Raw genomic sequence first — 13397 nt, 5'->3', positions numbered from 1 at the left:
CAGACAGTAAAAAGTGTCTATTCTATACAGCTATCTATATATCCGAATGAAAGCTCATCTGTGTTGGTAAATTCCATATTGAAAAAGTTTAAACTTTGTTCCAACACAAAGAAGGGACTCACCATAAATTTTCGGTCGAGCACTCCGACCTTCTTCAGATGAAATGATTCGCTGCACTAATCCGGAAGACGTCAGATGACGTCATGTACAAAGTTTAAACTTTTTCAATAAGCTATCTATATACATGATTCTACATTGTTTACTGGGAGGTTTGACTTCTTCTTTGGAGGCAATGGCTGAAAAAAAGTCCCACGTCTTTAATGATTAGTGGGTTCTATGATTTTAACAGGAATATAGTTTTTTGGAGGTCTACCAACTGGTGAAAAGTTGGAAATATTGTATTGATTGTGTATTTTTTTTCATCCTCATAATGGGGGAAGTTGTATTTAGTAAATAATTTTATTAGTCCAGCGGCATGCATGGCTCAAAGATTGTGCAAATTTGTCTAAAAGCACCAAATTTGGCACACATGCAGTTGAATGTATTCTAAATAAAGATAGATATGGAGACATCTTGGGGCATTTTTAGACCTAAAATGATCTAAAATGTATATTTTGGGCTCATGTGACCAGGTTTTCAATCCAAATGATCTGATATTTGGTGTGGATGTGCCTATAATCTACATGATATATGGTCACAGGAATTCAGTCACGCTTTTTTGCATACACAATTACAAAATGATTAATATTGGGATTTTATGACCATTTAATGGGGAAAAGTACATTTTTGGCTCTTGTGTGCTGGTGCATGAACCAAATGACCTGAACTTTGTTGTCGGGATATGTTAGTGTTAGGAACACGTTTGTTCGAAAGTAGGGGTGCCGGAATGTAGGGCTGTGGGGACATATTAAGGGTTGTGAGAGAGTTAAGGGTTACATATAGGGTTGGGGTATATTATTAAGCAGTGTTGTAATATATAATGGACAATGCAAGGAAAGGTTTCAAGTACGTTTATGTATTTTATATCAATGAAAACTACATAGTGATGATAGAAATTAAGTTGTAAAATGACAAACTTTTGAATCTTATGAACAGTGTGGAGAGGTGAGTTTTCAACGTTTAGAAACTAAAGAATTGCTGTAACCGTTGTTTATTTTTGTCCGTAAAATAGATGTATGCTAAAAGTAGCATTAAAGTTTACAATATATCAATCATAATTAATAACGTACATCCTTAATTACAAATCAATTAGTAGCACGACTACAGAATGTTGCTCTTGTGGTTGGACATGAAATAGTGTGAACCAATAGAACACGAGTCATTGTCAAAATTCGATTGCGCCCGGTGTGACCAGGCCATAAGTTTTATCATGTCAAAAATTAAAAGTTATTATCCTTATGTAAGTGGCATATCTACTGTAAGGCAATTAAATGTTGAGTTCTTAGACTTGTATTAAGTACTACAAAACCATGAAATTGATTTGTTGTAGCCTCATGCGAAGAATATGCAATAAAACTAAAAAAAATGGCAAACCGATTGCAGTAACATTACACCTGTAAAAAATTCTACTGGTCCAATTTGGATGACTTTTATGTTATAGGCAACATTAAGGGTATACGCCTGGGGAACTGATTACATTAATTCTTGATGTCATTGTCTATTCAAACATTGGCAACTGCCAACTTTTGACATCTTCACGTAAGGCAAGAATTTTTGTTGAAAGTAGTTGCATTTTCTGAAACAATGGATGTGACCATGTGAATTTCGAAATGGTGTAAGGTAGAATGAATTTCTTCAATAGAAATTTAAGCAATAATTTTGTTGTCATGCGATTTATATCACTTATCAGTATGACAGGGCACTCGGTTTCTGAAGTGTGAAAGTTGTGAAAATGAGAATATTTGCTGCTGAGGTGAGATCTGTTACTTTTTCCTTAGGTTTCAACTTCAGTTTAAATATATTTTATCATTCTGATAAAAGTTAATAAAAGTTAAATTGAATAACTGTTAATTGACGTATCTTATTACCCGGATGTCTAGCCTTCATTGACAAAGACTATACCTATATAAAGGTAACATGACATTTAACGCATTGTTCAGTATCTTAAAGCCGAATGTTTTGGCAACGCCTGTATAAAGTGTGCTTGAAATAAAAACTTAAAACCAAATTTTTATGCGTTGTGTTTAAGGGTGCGACAGTATAGAATAACGAGCCAAATAAGGAGAATATTTCAAACATAGATATTCCTTGTGAAATACAACGCACACCCCTCAACCCCACACCCCCAATTTATTACCCATATTAGGGCGACTCTTATATTTCATACATTAGGATGACTTTTACACATTTCATCTGGCTGTATTTCTCTCTATACAGCCGAATAAATCAAATAAAATAAAATCTGACCCCACATTGCATCCATCCTCGCCGCCAGGGGTTGCTTGTGTCTGGATTCGAATGACCCAGCAGCTGCGCCTTCTAGCGGCAAAAGAAGGTTCTACATCAGAACATTTTCAGTCAGAAACCCGGAAGTACACCGGCTCAGTTGGCACTGACACGTACCATTTGTGTACTGCACACTCTGTTGTATGTACTATCACTTTATAATGCATGATCGGGAGCGAAGACTTATTTCACAACACTATTTAACACTGGACCTAACACTATCAGGTCTACTAACAGCCATACGCTAAAACGTACGTCAACACCATGAGAAAGACTTATTTTCGACTGATGGTCTGTGGTGTACTGTTCGCGTTTGGGATTACCGTTTTCACCAGCACGAAAACGCAGAAGCCTTCTCACCACGATCTAGTTAGCACAGCTGGAAGGAACCCCGACGTTTCTCCGAACTACAGGTAGGTTCAACAGTATTAACTATTGCTCGTCACTACAAATTAGAGCCTCCACTACTATGGTACTGTGTCTGTGGCATACAGTTCTCAGTCTGACACTTGGCCATGTTACCACATATGCATGATAAATTAATGGGTTATACGTTAGGATGTTCCCAGTGTGGGTTTTCTGACTTTTAGGTTTTGGCTATCAAACGGGGGCTGACCGGTGAAGGACTGTTGGAATACTAATGGTGATCAACAGGGTTTCAGAACGTTCCGTAAGACTGAATATGAATGTTGGCGGTTAGATTTGTCGACCCCTTAGATAAAATGTTATCTATGGCCATTGAGATATATCAATTGTGAATCAAATACTTGAAAGTTGAAGAATGCAGGATTCGTAAAAGAGGGTTAGAAATTACTTTTGGAGATTTATTAATTTGGTGTGTAAGGTAAACCTTTCCGAAGAGCAGGACTGATGTCAAGAAAGCAGAATTTATCCTTGCCCCCTGACTTCAGCTAGTTAGCAGATAAAGTTGTGCCAAGTGCCCTTAAAAAATCGCCTACACAGTGACTTGGATGTCATAAACGAAATCATTATATTAATTAATGATGTCCGATCGGTGTATTTTTAATTCCGTGTGATTACTGCAACTACCTGACGCGACGATTCGGCTACAGCCCATTGCAGGCGGGTACGTGATTTTGGAAGGTCAAACTTGTTAACCTCTGAACTCTTATTTACAACTGATAAAACCGGTGTCGTTTGGACCCCCAGGGTAACATCGACTATCATAATTCCACCAGTTGGCATAATACCGCCAACTAAAAAAAACGTTAGTATAGAGGTCTTCCCAAGATTGTCTTGAATACTTAATGTTAAAATATCCTAAATGTAATACAATTCAGATAGTTAGGTGTTGAAGACAACCTTGAGAAGGCCTCTATAACAACGTTTTTGGAGGTGGCGGTATAATGACACCTGGTGGAATTACGCGAAGTATGTTATATCAGTCCGTGTCACTTCACTTCAGTAGCATCGATCTGTGTATCTCTTTCAGTGCGTTTTCAATGAGTGTTTGTAGAATGTGCCTAGTACATAGATGTGGATGTTGTCTCCATTTTTTGTTGGTAGTCATGGTCATTTAATAGCCTCCTTCGCAGACTTCGGGTGGGGCTGACTTTTATTTTACGTGGGAGAAGGGGCTGGTTGACTCATGGTTGGCTGGTTTCAAAGTTGGCTAGGGTTTTCGAATGCCGGGAAAGGGAGTTTGCCGTGGAAGTGACTTTGCCTAGAAAGGTACTTGACCGTGGAAGGAGTTTCGCATTATCGGGGAGCCTCAGCCAACTTGGAAACTAACCAAACAGCGCCCTGCTCGAAGTATGCAAAGGAGGTTAGTGATTATTCACTTAAAGTTTTATCGCAATACCACTCTTTTTTTGCAAGTTTTACGCATTTAAACAGGATTAAATCACCGGGAACAACAGAGGCCAGCGAAGCGACATTCAATAGGACGGAAGTTGAACGAATAAGGTGTGGAAAACAGTGTCTGCTTGTCTTGGTGTATGTCCACAAGTATTTGAATACTTTAAAGTGACAGGATGTGAGGGCGAAGGTGGTATAAGGGCCAGGTGCCAGAGATTGGCGACATGAAGACAGTTAAGATAGGGTCCAAAGTTGCGTAGGCAGGAAATTACATACAAGAAGCACGAAGTTTACAATAATGAATGTCAGAATGAAACAAGACATTCACAAACTCTACTTGACAGGGGTAACAGTTACTCAAAACAAATGGATATGATTTTAGAAACGGTCAAAATTATTATTATACATACAGGTAATAAGATACGTGAAATAGCAGTTTCTCAAGCAACTGGATATGACTTTGAACCGTTAAACCATAACCAGTACCTTGAGAAACTGCTATTTGGCGTAGTTTACCTCTTCATAGTGCATTTTGCCAAGGAGGTTGAATTTGACCAACTCAGATGAACTTTCCTGCTGACTCCTTTTAAATGCTCTTCATACAGAAAGTGGGTTTTGACCTATTTCAACCCCAACAAAGACCTCACCGTGAACAAGTCCCAAGTCTACCCAGGAAAACGCATCAGGTACGAACTCGAACGGCGAGGGAAGAAGCCTAAAATAACCCAAGAATTCTACCGCCTAGTTCCCGAGTCGTCACCCCTTCTTGACAAGCACTTCCGGTCTTGTGCTGTCGTGGGGAATTCTGGGATCCTGCTAGGCAGCCGTTGTGGTCCTCAGATCGACTCAGCAGACTTCGTGTTCAGATCGAACCTTCCTGTAATTGAAGGCTATGAGAAGGACGTGGGGACAAAGTCTAACTTCACCACCATGAATCCGTCTGTTCTCTCGCACAACTACGAAGGAGACCTTGAAAATGAATCGGTCCTACGAGAGAAGTTTGTAAAACGACTGCGTCTCCTCGAGGACCAGATTCTGCACATCCCTGCCTTTGTGTCGCCCATAGGATATACAAACGTGGAGATCACTAACAGAGTGATACTTCAATATCAACTGCCGGTCAAGTTATCGTACGCGCCATGGAACACAAATGAAAAGATAATGGCGTAAGTACTTCATGACAGGTGCCTTAACTCCAGAACTTAAGATGGTGTTATATCCAATAGATTCATGCATCAATGACATTTTATTTTCTTGTTGCCCCTGAAATTGTCTGTAGCCCGATTTTGGGGACTTCTTCAGGCAGTGTATTCCGTAAAGGATAATGTAGCATGCAATTTTGACTTCCTGAAGTCATCATTTATATTGGAAAATAGCACCCCTGGAGGTTTTTTGCATTGCCGCGCCAGCGGCAATGCCTTATGCCAGCTTTCTTCCATGGTTGGATCAATGGACGGACCTTTTAACCCAGCCCTTCCAAAGGCCCTTCTTTCCTTTGCGAGTTACAATGCCTAGTTAGAACATGGTACATTCAGGCGAGTATAAAACTTTCTTCTAGAGCATGTTACTGTATGGGGTCCAGCGTAATCAATTAGCGGTTTAACTCACCAGGTTAATATAAAGATATATCACAATTGGCATCAGAAGGAACTTATTTGGTAATGAAAAATAATGCATATTCATTGTGGGTCAAAAGGTTTTACAAAACCTGTTGTAATGTGCCAATAATTCATGTGACATAAATTATGATAATGAGGTAAATTTCCAATATCCCCTTTTGCTGCATTTCCTACTGAAGAAGTTAGGTGTCGCTCTCAGCAGTTCAGTCATGAAATACGCGGCAATGCACAGCTTTTCTTAAAAGATTTCTTGTTTTAGAACTTCTTGATTTATTTACAACAGTTTCAGCATTTGCCTATCAATCTTAGAATCTATCGGGATGACAAGATTGTAGTCTCCGTCGCAGACTTCAAGCGACACTTGCTTTTATTTTATGGGGGAGGGGTGCTGATAGTGTTGGTTCGCGATTTTTACGTTGACTAAGTTCTCTTATGCCGGGAAAGAGAGTTTGCCGAGGAAAGGTGTTCGCTCCGGCTCGAGCCAACGTTGAAAATCGCTAACCAGTGCCTCCTGCCCCATAAATGATGATAGTCTACGACGGAGGCTACTAAAATTGTGCATTTATCGTTTGTGCATTACCATTTACGTACTTATAAATGTTACATATGAAAAGATACATACTTTCACCTTCCCAGGATGTGGAACAACTCAGAGTTCAGGGTAAACCGACCATCGACAGGGAACGTCTTATTCACCGTTGCGGCCTGCCTGTGCGACCAGATACACCTGTACGGGTTCTACCCGTTTCTAACGGACCGAGATGGACAAAGGATAAAATACCACTACTATGGACACATGAAAAAACGGTACTTCGATCCTACTCACGAAATGACTGAAGAGTATCGGGCGTTGCAGGCGCTCCACCAGCGGAAGGCACTGGTACTGCATACAGAGCCTTGTTATGACGTACATTAGTCTGTGTAACACAAACTCTGCTGTCCGGGGCTGTAACTGGCCCTTCCCCACAGAGGCCGGCCGATGTTGGGCGAGCTGCTATAAGCGAGATTCAATCAGGCTAGTGACGAATAAGGTAATCAACCATTACAACTTATAGGTGTAATGTTTGCCAGGTGTCTCGAGTCCGATAAATCTGACAACTGAAGACAGGATTCTTAATTCTTGTATGAATGGGTAAATTATATAAGAGACCACAAAAAAGTGTTCACATTGGCCAGGTGGTCCCTATGTAGAGGTGCTCACTTCTTCAGGTTTGCTATGAAATGCTTTATATCCATGAATCAAGAGAAGTTATATGACTGGCAAGACATCCCTTTACCTCATGACCCAAAAAAATCATTGGTTGTGGGTTGTTGACCTGTCCTTGGTGCTGAACGCTCTTTTTTATACTCAAACATACACAAAGTATTCACATCTCCATTTAATATGCATGGCTAATGAGAAATTGATATAATACAACATTACGCAACATAGGAGGCTAGTTATTAACATTTAAATCAGGAATTTTGCACATACATGTATATTGCATAAGCATAAAGCAATTTTGATACCTGATCTGCATTTCTGTTGAACGGTGATCTTTTTTTTTACCACATAAGAGAAAAGAGAACTGGAGTAACCTTAAGGTACAGTGAACTTTAATTCAATTGTTACCCAGTTGTTGTCTTGTTGTAATAGAGCGAAACACTTCTATTCCAAGCTGCTTTAATATGACGTCACTTCAATAGCACATCAAAGACTAAAACAGAAATATCAGTAACTTGGATAACTGTAAATATACAAAATTGACCAAACATGTCTCTACATATACGTTGAAATGAAACAAAGAACAACAGAACTACTTTTTGCTAAAAATTCATGAAATGCTACCTGGTTAAATGTAGAACTACAATTACAAAGTAACAGCTATATATTTATGGCAGTAAATAGTAAAAATCTGGCTTTATCTATGCAGCATGTAACACAATACAGATAACAACTGTTATGGTTGTGAAAACACTTTCGTAAATAGAAACAAACTAAACTATCAAACAAATGTTTGCATACAACTTTATTTATCATTCCTCAAAAGTACATGGCCAGGGGGAGCTATACAAGCCTCCCTGAATATGGAGTTATAATTAAAGCTAACAACTCACAACACTAGATAGTAAATGTGCTCTGTCAAACATATGTTGTACATCCATAAGTCTCAAAATCAAGATGTAAAATCGTTTGTTTTCAATAAGTAGAAAATCAAGAACAGTTATAGTGAAACTTTGTAAGTCTGTAAGCAGGGCTCGAAATCCATTTTTGGGATTAGGTGCACTGGCGCACCCAGTTAAAAAAATTGGGTGCACCAAAAAATTTTGGGGTGCACCACTTACATTCAACTAATAACCTAATAATAAAACTTAGTTACAAGCTATCAAATTCTTAAACAAGTACCATGACAGACATTTTTTATCATCTTTCTAACACTTAGATGCCGAGAATATGCTGTGTAATAGTATTCTTTGAAAGTTTGATATCTTTACATACATAAATGAAAAAAGAATATTTTGGTGCACCCTGTGCACCCACAGAAAATAATTGGGTGCACAGCTCCAATTTTGGGTGACATGCACCCAGTATTTCGAGCCCTGGTAAGTAAAAAGCCTCACCTCAGTCCTACACTGTTAGCAGTTGTATGGCGCGAACTAAATAAAAACAGAAAGAACAGAAATAACAAAAACTGTTACAACACTAGAAGCAGACCGGAACTATTTCTTATTTTCATTTTCCCTTTTTTTTATCCTGAAGAATCTGTACATCCAACTGACTGATATTTTAAATCATAAACTGTTAGTGGTAAAAAAACAAATATTTCCACTTTCAGAATGTCATTGTTTTCTTCCTTTGTATTTTCAAGCTTCAGATAGAGTTATGTACTTGACTTATGTCGGGTGTCGCCACCCAGACCACTGTAGCAGCCCAGTAGACTCTGAATATCAGCATCATACAGACCACCAGTTCTCGAGTCTTTCTGTTCTCACATCTTTAAGAACTGTGCCCAGTGTGAGTCTTCATGTCTTTTTACACGATCCAGTCGATCCAGTCTTGTTGCACTCCTCACACCTGTAGGGTTCCTCTCCTGTGTGAGTCTGCATGTGTCTCTTTACATCATTCTGCTGACTGAACTGCCTGCTGCACTCCTCACATCTGTACGGTTTCTCACCTGTGTGAGTCCGCATGTGTTTCTTTAGAGTGCTCAGCTCACTGAACTGCCTGCTGCACTCCTCACACTTGTAGGGTTTCTCGCCTGTGTGACTACGCATGTGAGACTTCAGATGATGTAGCTGACTAAACTGCTTGCTGTACTCCTTACATCTGTAGGGTTTTTCGCCAGTGTGATAACGCACATGACTCTTTAAATTGCACAGATGACTGAACTGCTTGTTGCACTCCTCACACCTGTAGGGTTTTTCCCCTGTGTGAGTTTGCATGTGCCTCTTTAAATGATTTAGGGTTGTAAACTGCCTGCTGCACTCCCCACACTTGTAGGGTTTCTCACCTGTGTGAGTGCGAAAGTGAGTCTTTAGATTGCCCAGCTGACTGAACTGCTTGTTGCACTCCTCACACCTGTATGGTTTCTCACCAGTGTGAGTCCGCATGTGTTTCTTCAGACTGCTCAGCTCACTGAACTGTTTGCCACATTGCTCACACATGTAGGGTTTTTGACCTGTGTGAGTTTGTATGTGAGTCTTTAGCTGATCCAGCTGACTGAACTGCTTGCTACACTCCTCACACCTGTAGGGTTTTGTGTGAGAACGCAGGTGTCTTTTCAGTAGACTCGGATAACTGAGCTGCTTGCTGCACTCCTCACACGTGTAGTGTTTTGCAGTCACAGTGTTGCCACCAAACTCCCCTTCTAAACAGCTTCCCATTTCATCCGAGCCAATTCCACTGGTTGCCATGATGGTAGTAATGGTCCAAATCACTTCTGCAAAGGTCATATGAAACAAGTCAATTTGGTATGGCTTTTAAACATGAGCAAATCTGGCATAACTGGTAAAATGTTGGGCTCGAGATACTAGTACCTGTCGTGGCCCCAATGTTCTATCCTCACTTCACCCAGGTGTAAAAATGGGTGCCTGACTTCAGTGGGGGAGAGAAATTAATATCTTTACCTTCTATCTGTACTGCTAAAATAAGTTACTAACTTGAGTGTGCAGTGCCACATTGTCCTTGTCTGTTCCAAAGTAAATAAAACAAACATGAGCGACCTCGGTGAAACACAGATTCAGAGATTCATATCACATATGTACATCACACACATGTACATCTCCGACACACACACACACACATGTACACACACATATCATACACAGGCACATCACACAACACACAAAATGAATGCGCGCACACACAGACACAAAACAATTCCTGCATTTTCATGTGCGACATAAGTTCCACGACTGTCTGGCTGACAAATGAACAGCTACCAAGTTTGAATGAAACAAGGATGTAATAACGTCCTGGTGATAAACAAATGAAGGCAAACAACAGCCTCCCCTTCCCCTACAACTGCGCGATAGTTAATGAACTTCCCCCTAACTCTTCACACGCGTGCTCAAAGTGTCCGTTGAAACCAGATGTTGGAACGCAGCAAACCCCGGTTTTGAGGAATTTTGTACCATACCCTCCCCCAAACGAGCTAAAATATTTGATAAAGTCGGGCAAGAGAGAGTATATGACTATGTTCTGTTTACACACATTGCTCGAGATTCAAGTTCGGTTAAAGGTCGGGTGAAAAGTTTTCGCTACACTCCTGGGGCCTCACAAATTTGTGACAAAACAAGTCATAATCATGGCGTTTTCTTTCCAATCTACAGTCACAACTTTTCGTACTTACCTGCAACGTCTTCCTGATAAACTGGTTCCTGAGACCTTCTTAAAGATGGTCTTGGACCAGGGACTTACACAAAGCTGATGAGAGCTTCTATAAACGCAGGCAACAGTTTTCAAATTCTCAAAGTTTAAACTATCAACCGTGCTGTCCTGAAAAACATCCGACCGCAGAATAGAGTGACTGTATCCATCCGCGACCCAAGAACCCACAGGGCGCGGATGTAAAATAGTGCGGATAGAAAAATTTGAAAAAGTATCGGTAATGCGAGTTAGGTTCTGCCATGTCGGTTCAAATCCTACAAGACTACAAGATTTGATGTGGTGAAACGGTGGCAAAATATTTGTCAGCCACACGCTGTATTTCAGAGAAAACAACAGGCTGCAGTGCAGTACAATCATTTGACGACCGTACGGTGATGATGGTGTCAAAATGTTTTGGTATGCCAGCACATTCTCCAAGCAGGGGTTGAGTCGCGGAGATATACTAGTAGGATTTTTACCGACTCGCTCCGACACAACCTCAACTTGGAGAATAATGCACGCATACAGTACTAAGGCCTCCTTCGCTCAATGGGGGCCCGCAAGCCCTTTTCCGTAGAGCGTAATCGACGGTTTTAATTCTACGTACTCCGTAGCGGGAACGCTCGAATTCAACGTAGAGCGTAATTTTGCGTCGAGCGATATTGGCCCCTTTAATTTAACGTATTACGTAGAAGCTAACCGGGTTTTACCGTAAAACGTAATTCATATGAATTGTTCGTAAAGCGTAATCAAAATTTCATTAAACTTAACTAGTCTACCGGCAAAGCTAGTTTACCCGTGAAAAGGCATGAAATTGCGTTTCAAAGGGTCCAGATTTCAAAATTTCGCTGGACCTTCCTTACAATTGGCTCACCCCTTCGGCAGTGGACATGGTGAAAATATGTTGCGGGACCGTCGCCTCCCAACTAGTAGAAATTTCTTTACCGAACTTGGTTATTAAACAAGCAAAATGTGCAGGAAATGGCATTTGAGGGGGTCAAGATTTCAATTTTTTCTCTGGGCGGGCCTTGGCCTCTGGGCGACGGCTTGGGCCTCCGGCGCTCACGACTCTCCAGCGCTCGTCGCCCTCAAAAACTTCTCTCTGACGTCATGACAGAAGTGTCATTACATTGAGCATATAGTCTGCCAGCAAAATTTGTCCCTCAAAATGCAGAAAATGGTGTTTCAGAGGGTACAAATTTTAAGATTTTCCCGTACGTACCTTGCGACAGTTCGTGCTTTCACTAGTTTCAGCACTCGAAATCTGAAAATGATGTTTGGGGGTGTTGTCATCAACAGCTTAAAGCTGAGACCATGTGAATTTCTAATTGAAATGCCATTCAACTTAGCTTAGTCTGTGGGGCAGATTCACCGGGGCAGATCAAAACCCTGGCTGCCGACAAGAAACAGTGGAGACTTGCAGTCGCCCGCCTTGCGGCCGACCGATAGATAGATAGTCTGTGAGCAAAGTTTGCCCTTCAAAATGCAGAAAATAGTGTTTAAGAGGGTCAAGATTTCACAATATTCCCGGGGGAGCATGCCCCCGGGACGCCCCTTAAGATTGTCGCGTCTCCGCTTTCGATGCTACAAGTGCTGAAAATAACGTCACATAAGAAATTTGCTGTCGCCGCCTCTGGCCAGCAAGACGGGCGCTTTTATATCGGCTAAGTAGCTGTTTGAATATTGTTGATGGAATTATAAGTTCAAGTTGTTGGATCTCCTCTTCACGTGTTCTGCCGTCGGTGGAATTCACCCAGAAGACGATTAAGATTTGCACAATGCATTTGGAAACTTCGCAATTTAGCGTAGAGCGTAATGAAGCGTCCATAATTTAGCGTATTACGTACCCGCCTTTCCCGAATTTAGCTTAGAGCTTTGTCGGTACCCCCCCCCCCCCCCCTCCTTGGGGGCCCTCCTCAATATCGACCATGGTAAAATTCTAATTGGTATCAGCCCTACATGGCGGTGCCACATAGGGCACATCTGTATTGCTGACTCAGGTCTGTTGGAAAGTTGTTTTCTTCCAGCATACAACTACAAGACCAGGGATGCCTAAGTATTCATCCGATCCTTACGGAAATCATACGATTCACTACTAAGAAACATACGATCCTTACGGAAATCATACGATCCTTACTAATTCAACATGGTGGCCTTGGAACTTGCATTTCTTCCAACGATATCGAGATTATCCCACTCTGCTAAGCCCTAAAACTTCCACCTGCACTACCGGCGTAGTGCTAACTTATTGGGTGACACATGGATGTATTTTATACCGCTAGGCTAGTAAAGAAAGGATGTTAGTCTGAACAGAGCCCGACCTGGTGTGGCGGCAACAAATTAGTAAGGATCGTATGATTTCCGTAAGGATCGTATGGATTTCCGTAATGATCGTATGATTTCCGCAAGGATCGTATTTTACTTTGTAGTGGATCGTACGTTTTCCGTAAGGATGGTATGTTTTCCGTAAGGATCGTATGTTTTCCGTTAGGATCGTATGTTTCCGTAAGTGTTACTTCCAGATGTTGGAACGCAGTATGTTAACTCCGGTTCTGAAGAATATTTCACCATACCCTCCCCCAAACGAGTGTTACGTGTAGGCCAAGCGGCTAACTAAGGCTATTACTATATATTTGGTATACTACTAACTAGGGCAAGAGAGAGTA

The 13397-nt window shown here is 41.0% G+C and overlaps 2 protein-coding genes across 2 annotated transcripts; one reads left to right on the top strand and one right to left on the bottom strand.

Annotated features, from left to right (window-relative positions):
• Positions 1 to 3812: 3812 nt before the first annotated feature.
• LOC118416212 (CMP-N-acetylneuraminate-poly-alpha-2,8-sialyltransferase-like) lies at positions 3813 to 6833 on the top strand. The gene is made up of 4 exons (XM_035821295.1): positions 3813 to 3837; positions 4134 to 4371; positions 4869 to 5429; positions 6519 to 6833. The coding sequence occupies exons 1-4, from the start codon at positions 3813 to 3815 to the stop codon at positions 6796 to 6798; spliced, it is 1104 nt and encodes a 367-aa protein (XP_035677188.1). The 3' UTR covers positions 6799 to 6833.
• An 18-nt stretch (positions 6834 to 6851) lies between these two features.
• On the bottom strand, positions 6852 to 11898 carry LOC118416538 (zinc finger protein 239-like). Its single transcript, XM_035821667.1, has 2 exons — positions 10715 to 11898; positions 6852 to 9802 (listed from the first exon to the last, which is right to left on the bottom strand). Exon 2 carries the CDS (start codon positions 9774 to 9776, stop codon positions 8886 to 8888), a length of 891 nt encoding a protein of 296 aa, XP_035677560.1. The 5' UTR covers positions 9777 to 9802; positions 10715 to 11898; the 3' UTR covers positions 6852 to 8885.
• Between the last annotated feature and the right edge of the window lie 1499 nt (positions 11899 to 13397).

This window comes from Branchiostoma floridae, chromosome 5, assembly GCF_000003815.2.
Source record: "Branchiostoma floridae strain S238N-H82 chromosome 5, Bfl_VNyyK, whole genome shotgun sequence".
Taxonomy (NCBI): domain Eukaryota; kingdom Metazoa; phylum Chordata; class Leptocardii; order Amphioxiformes; family Branchiostomatidae; genus Branchiostoma; species Branchiostoma floridae.
Note: the sequence above shows the minus strand (reverse complement) of the source record. Positions and strands in the feature narration are given on the sequence as shown.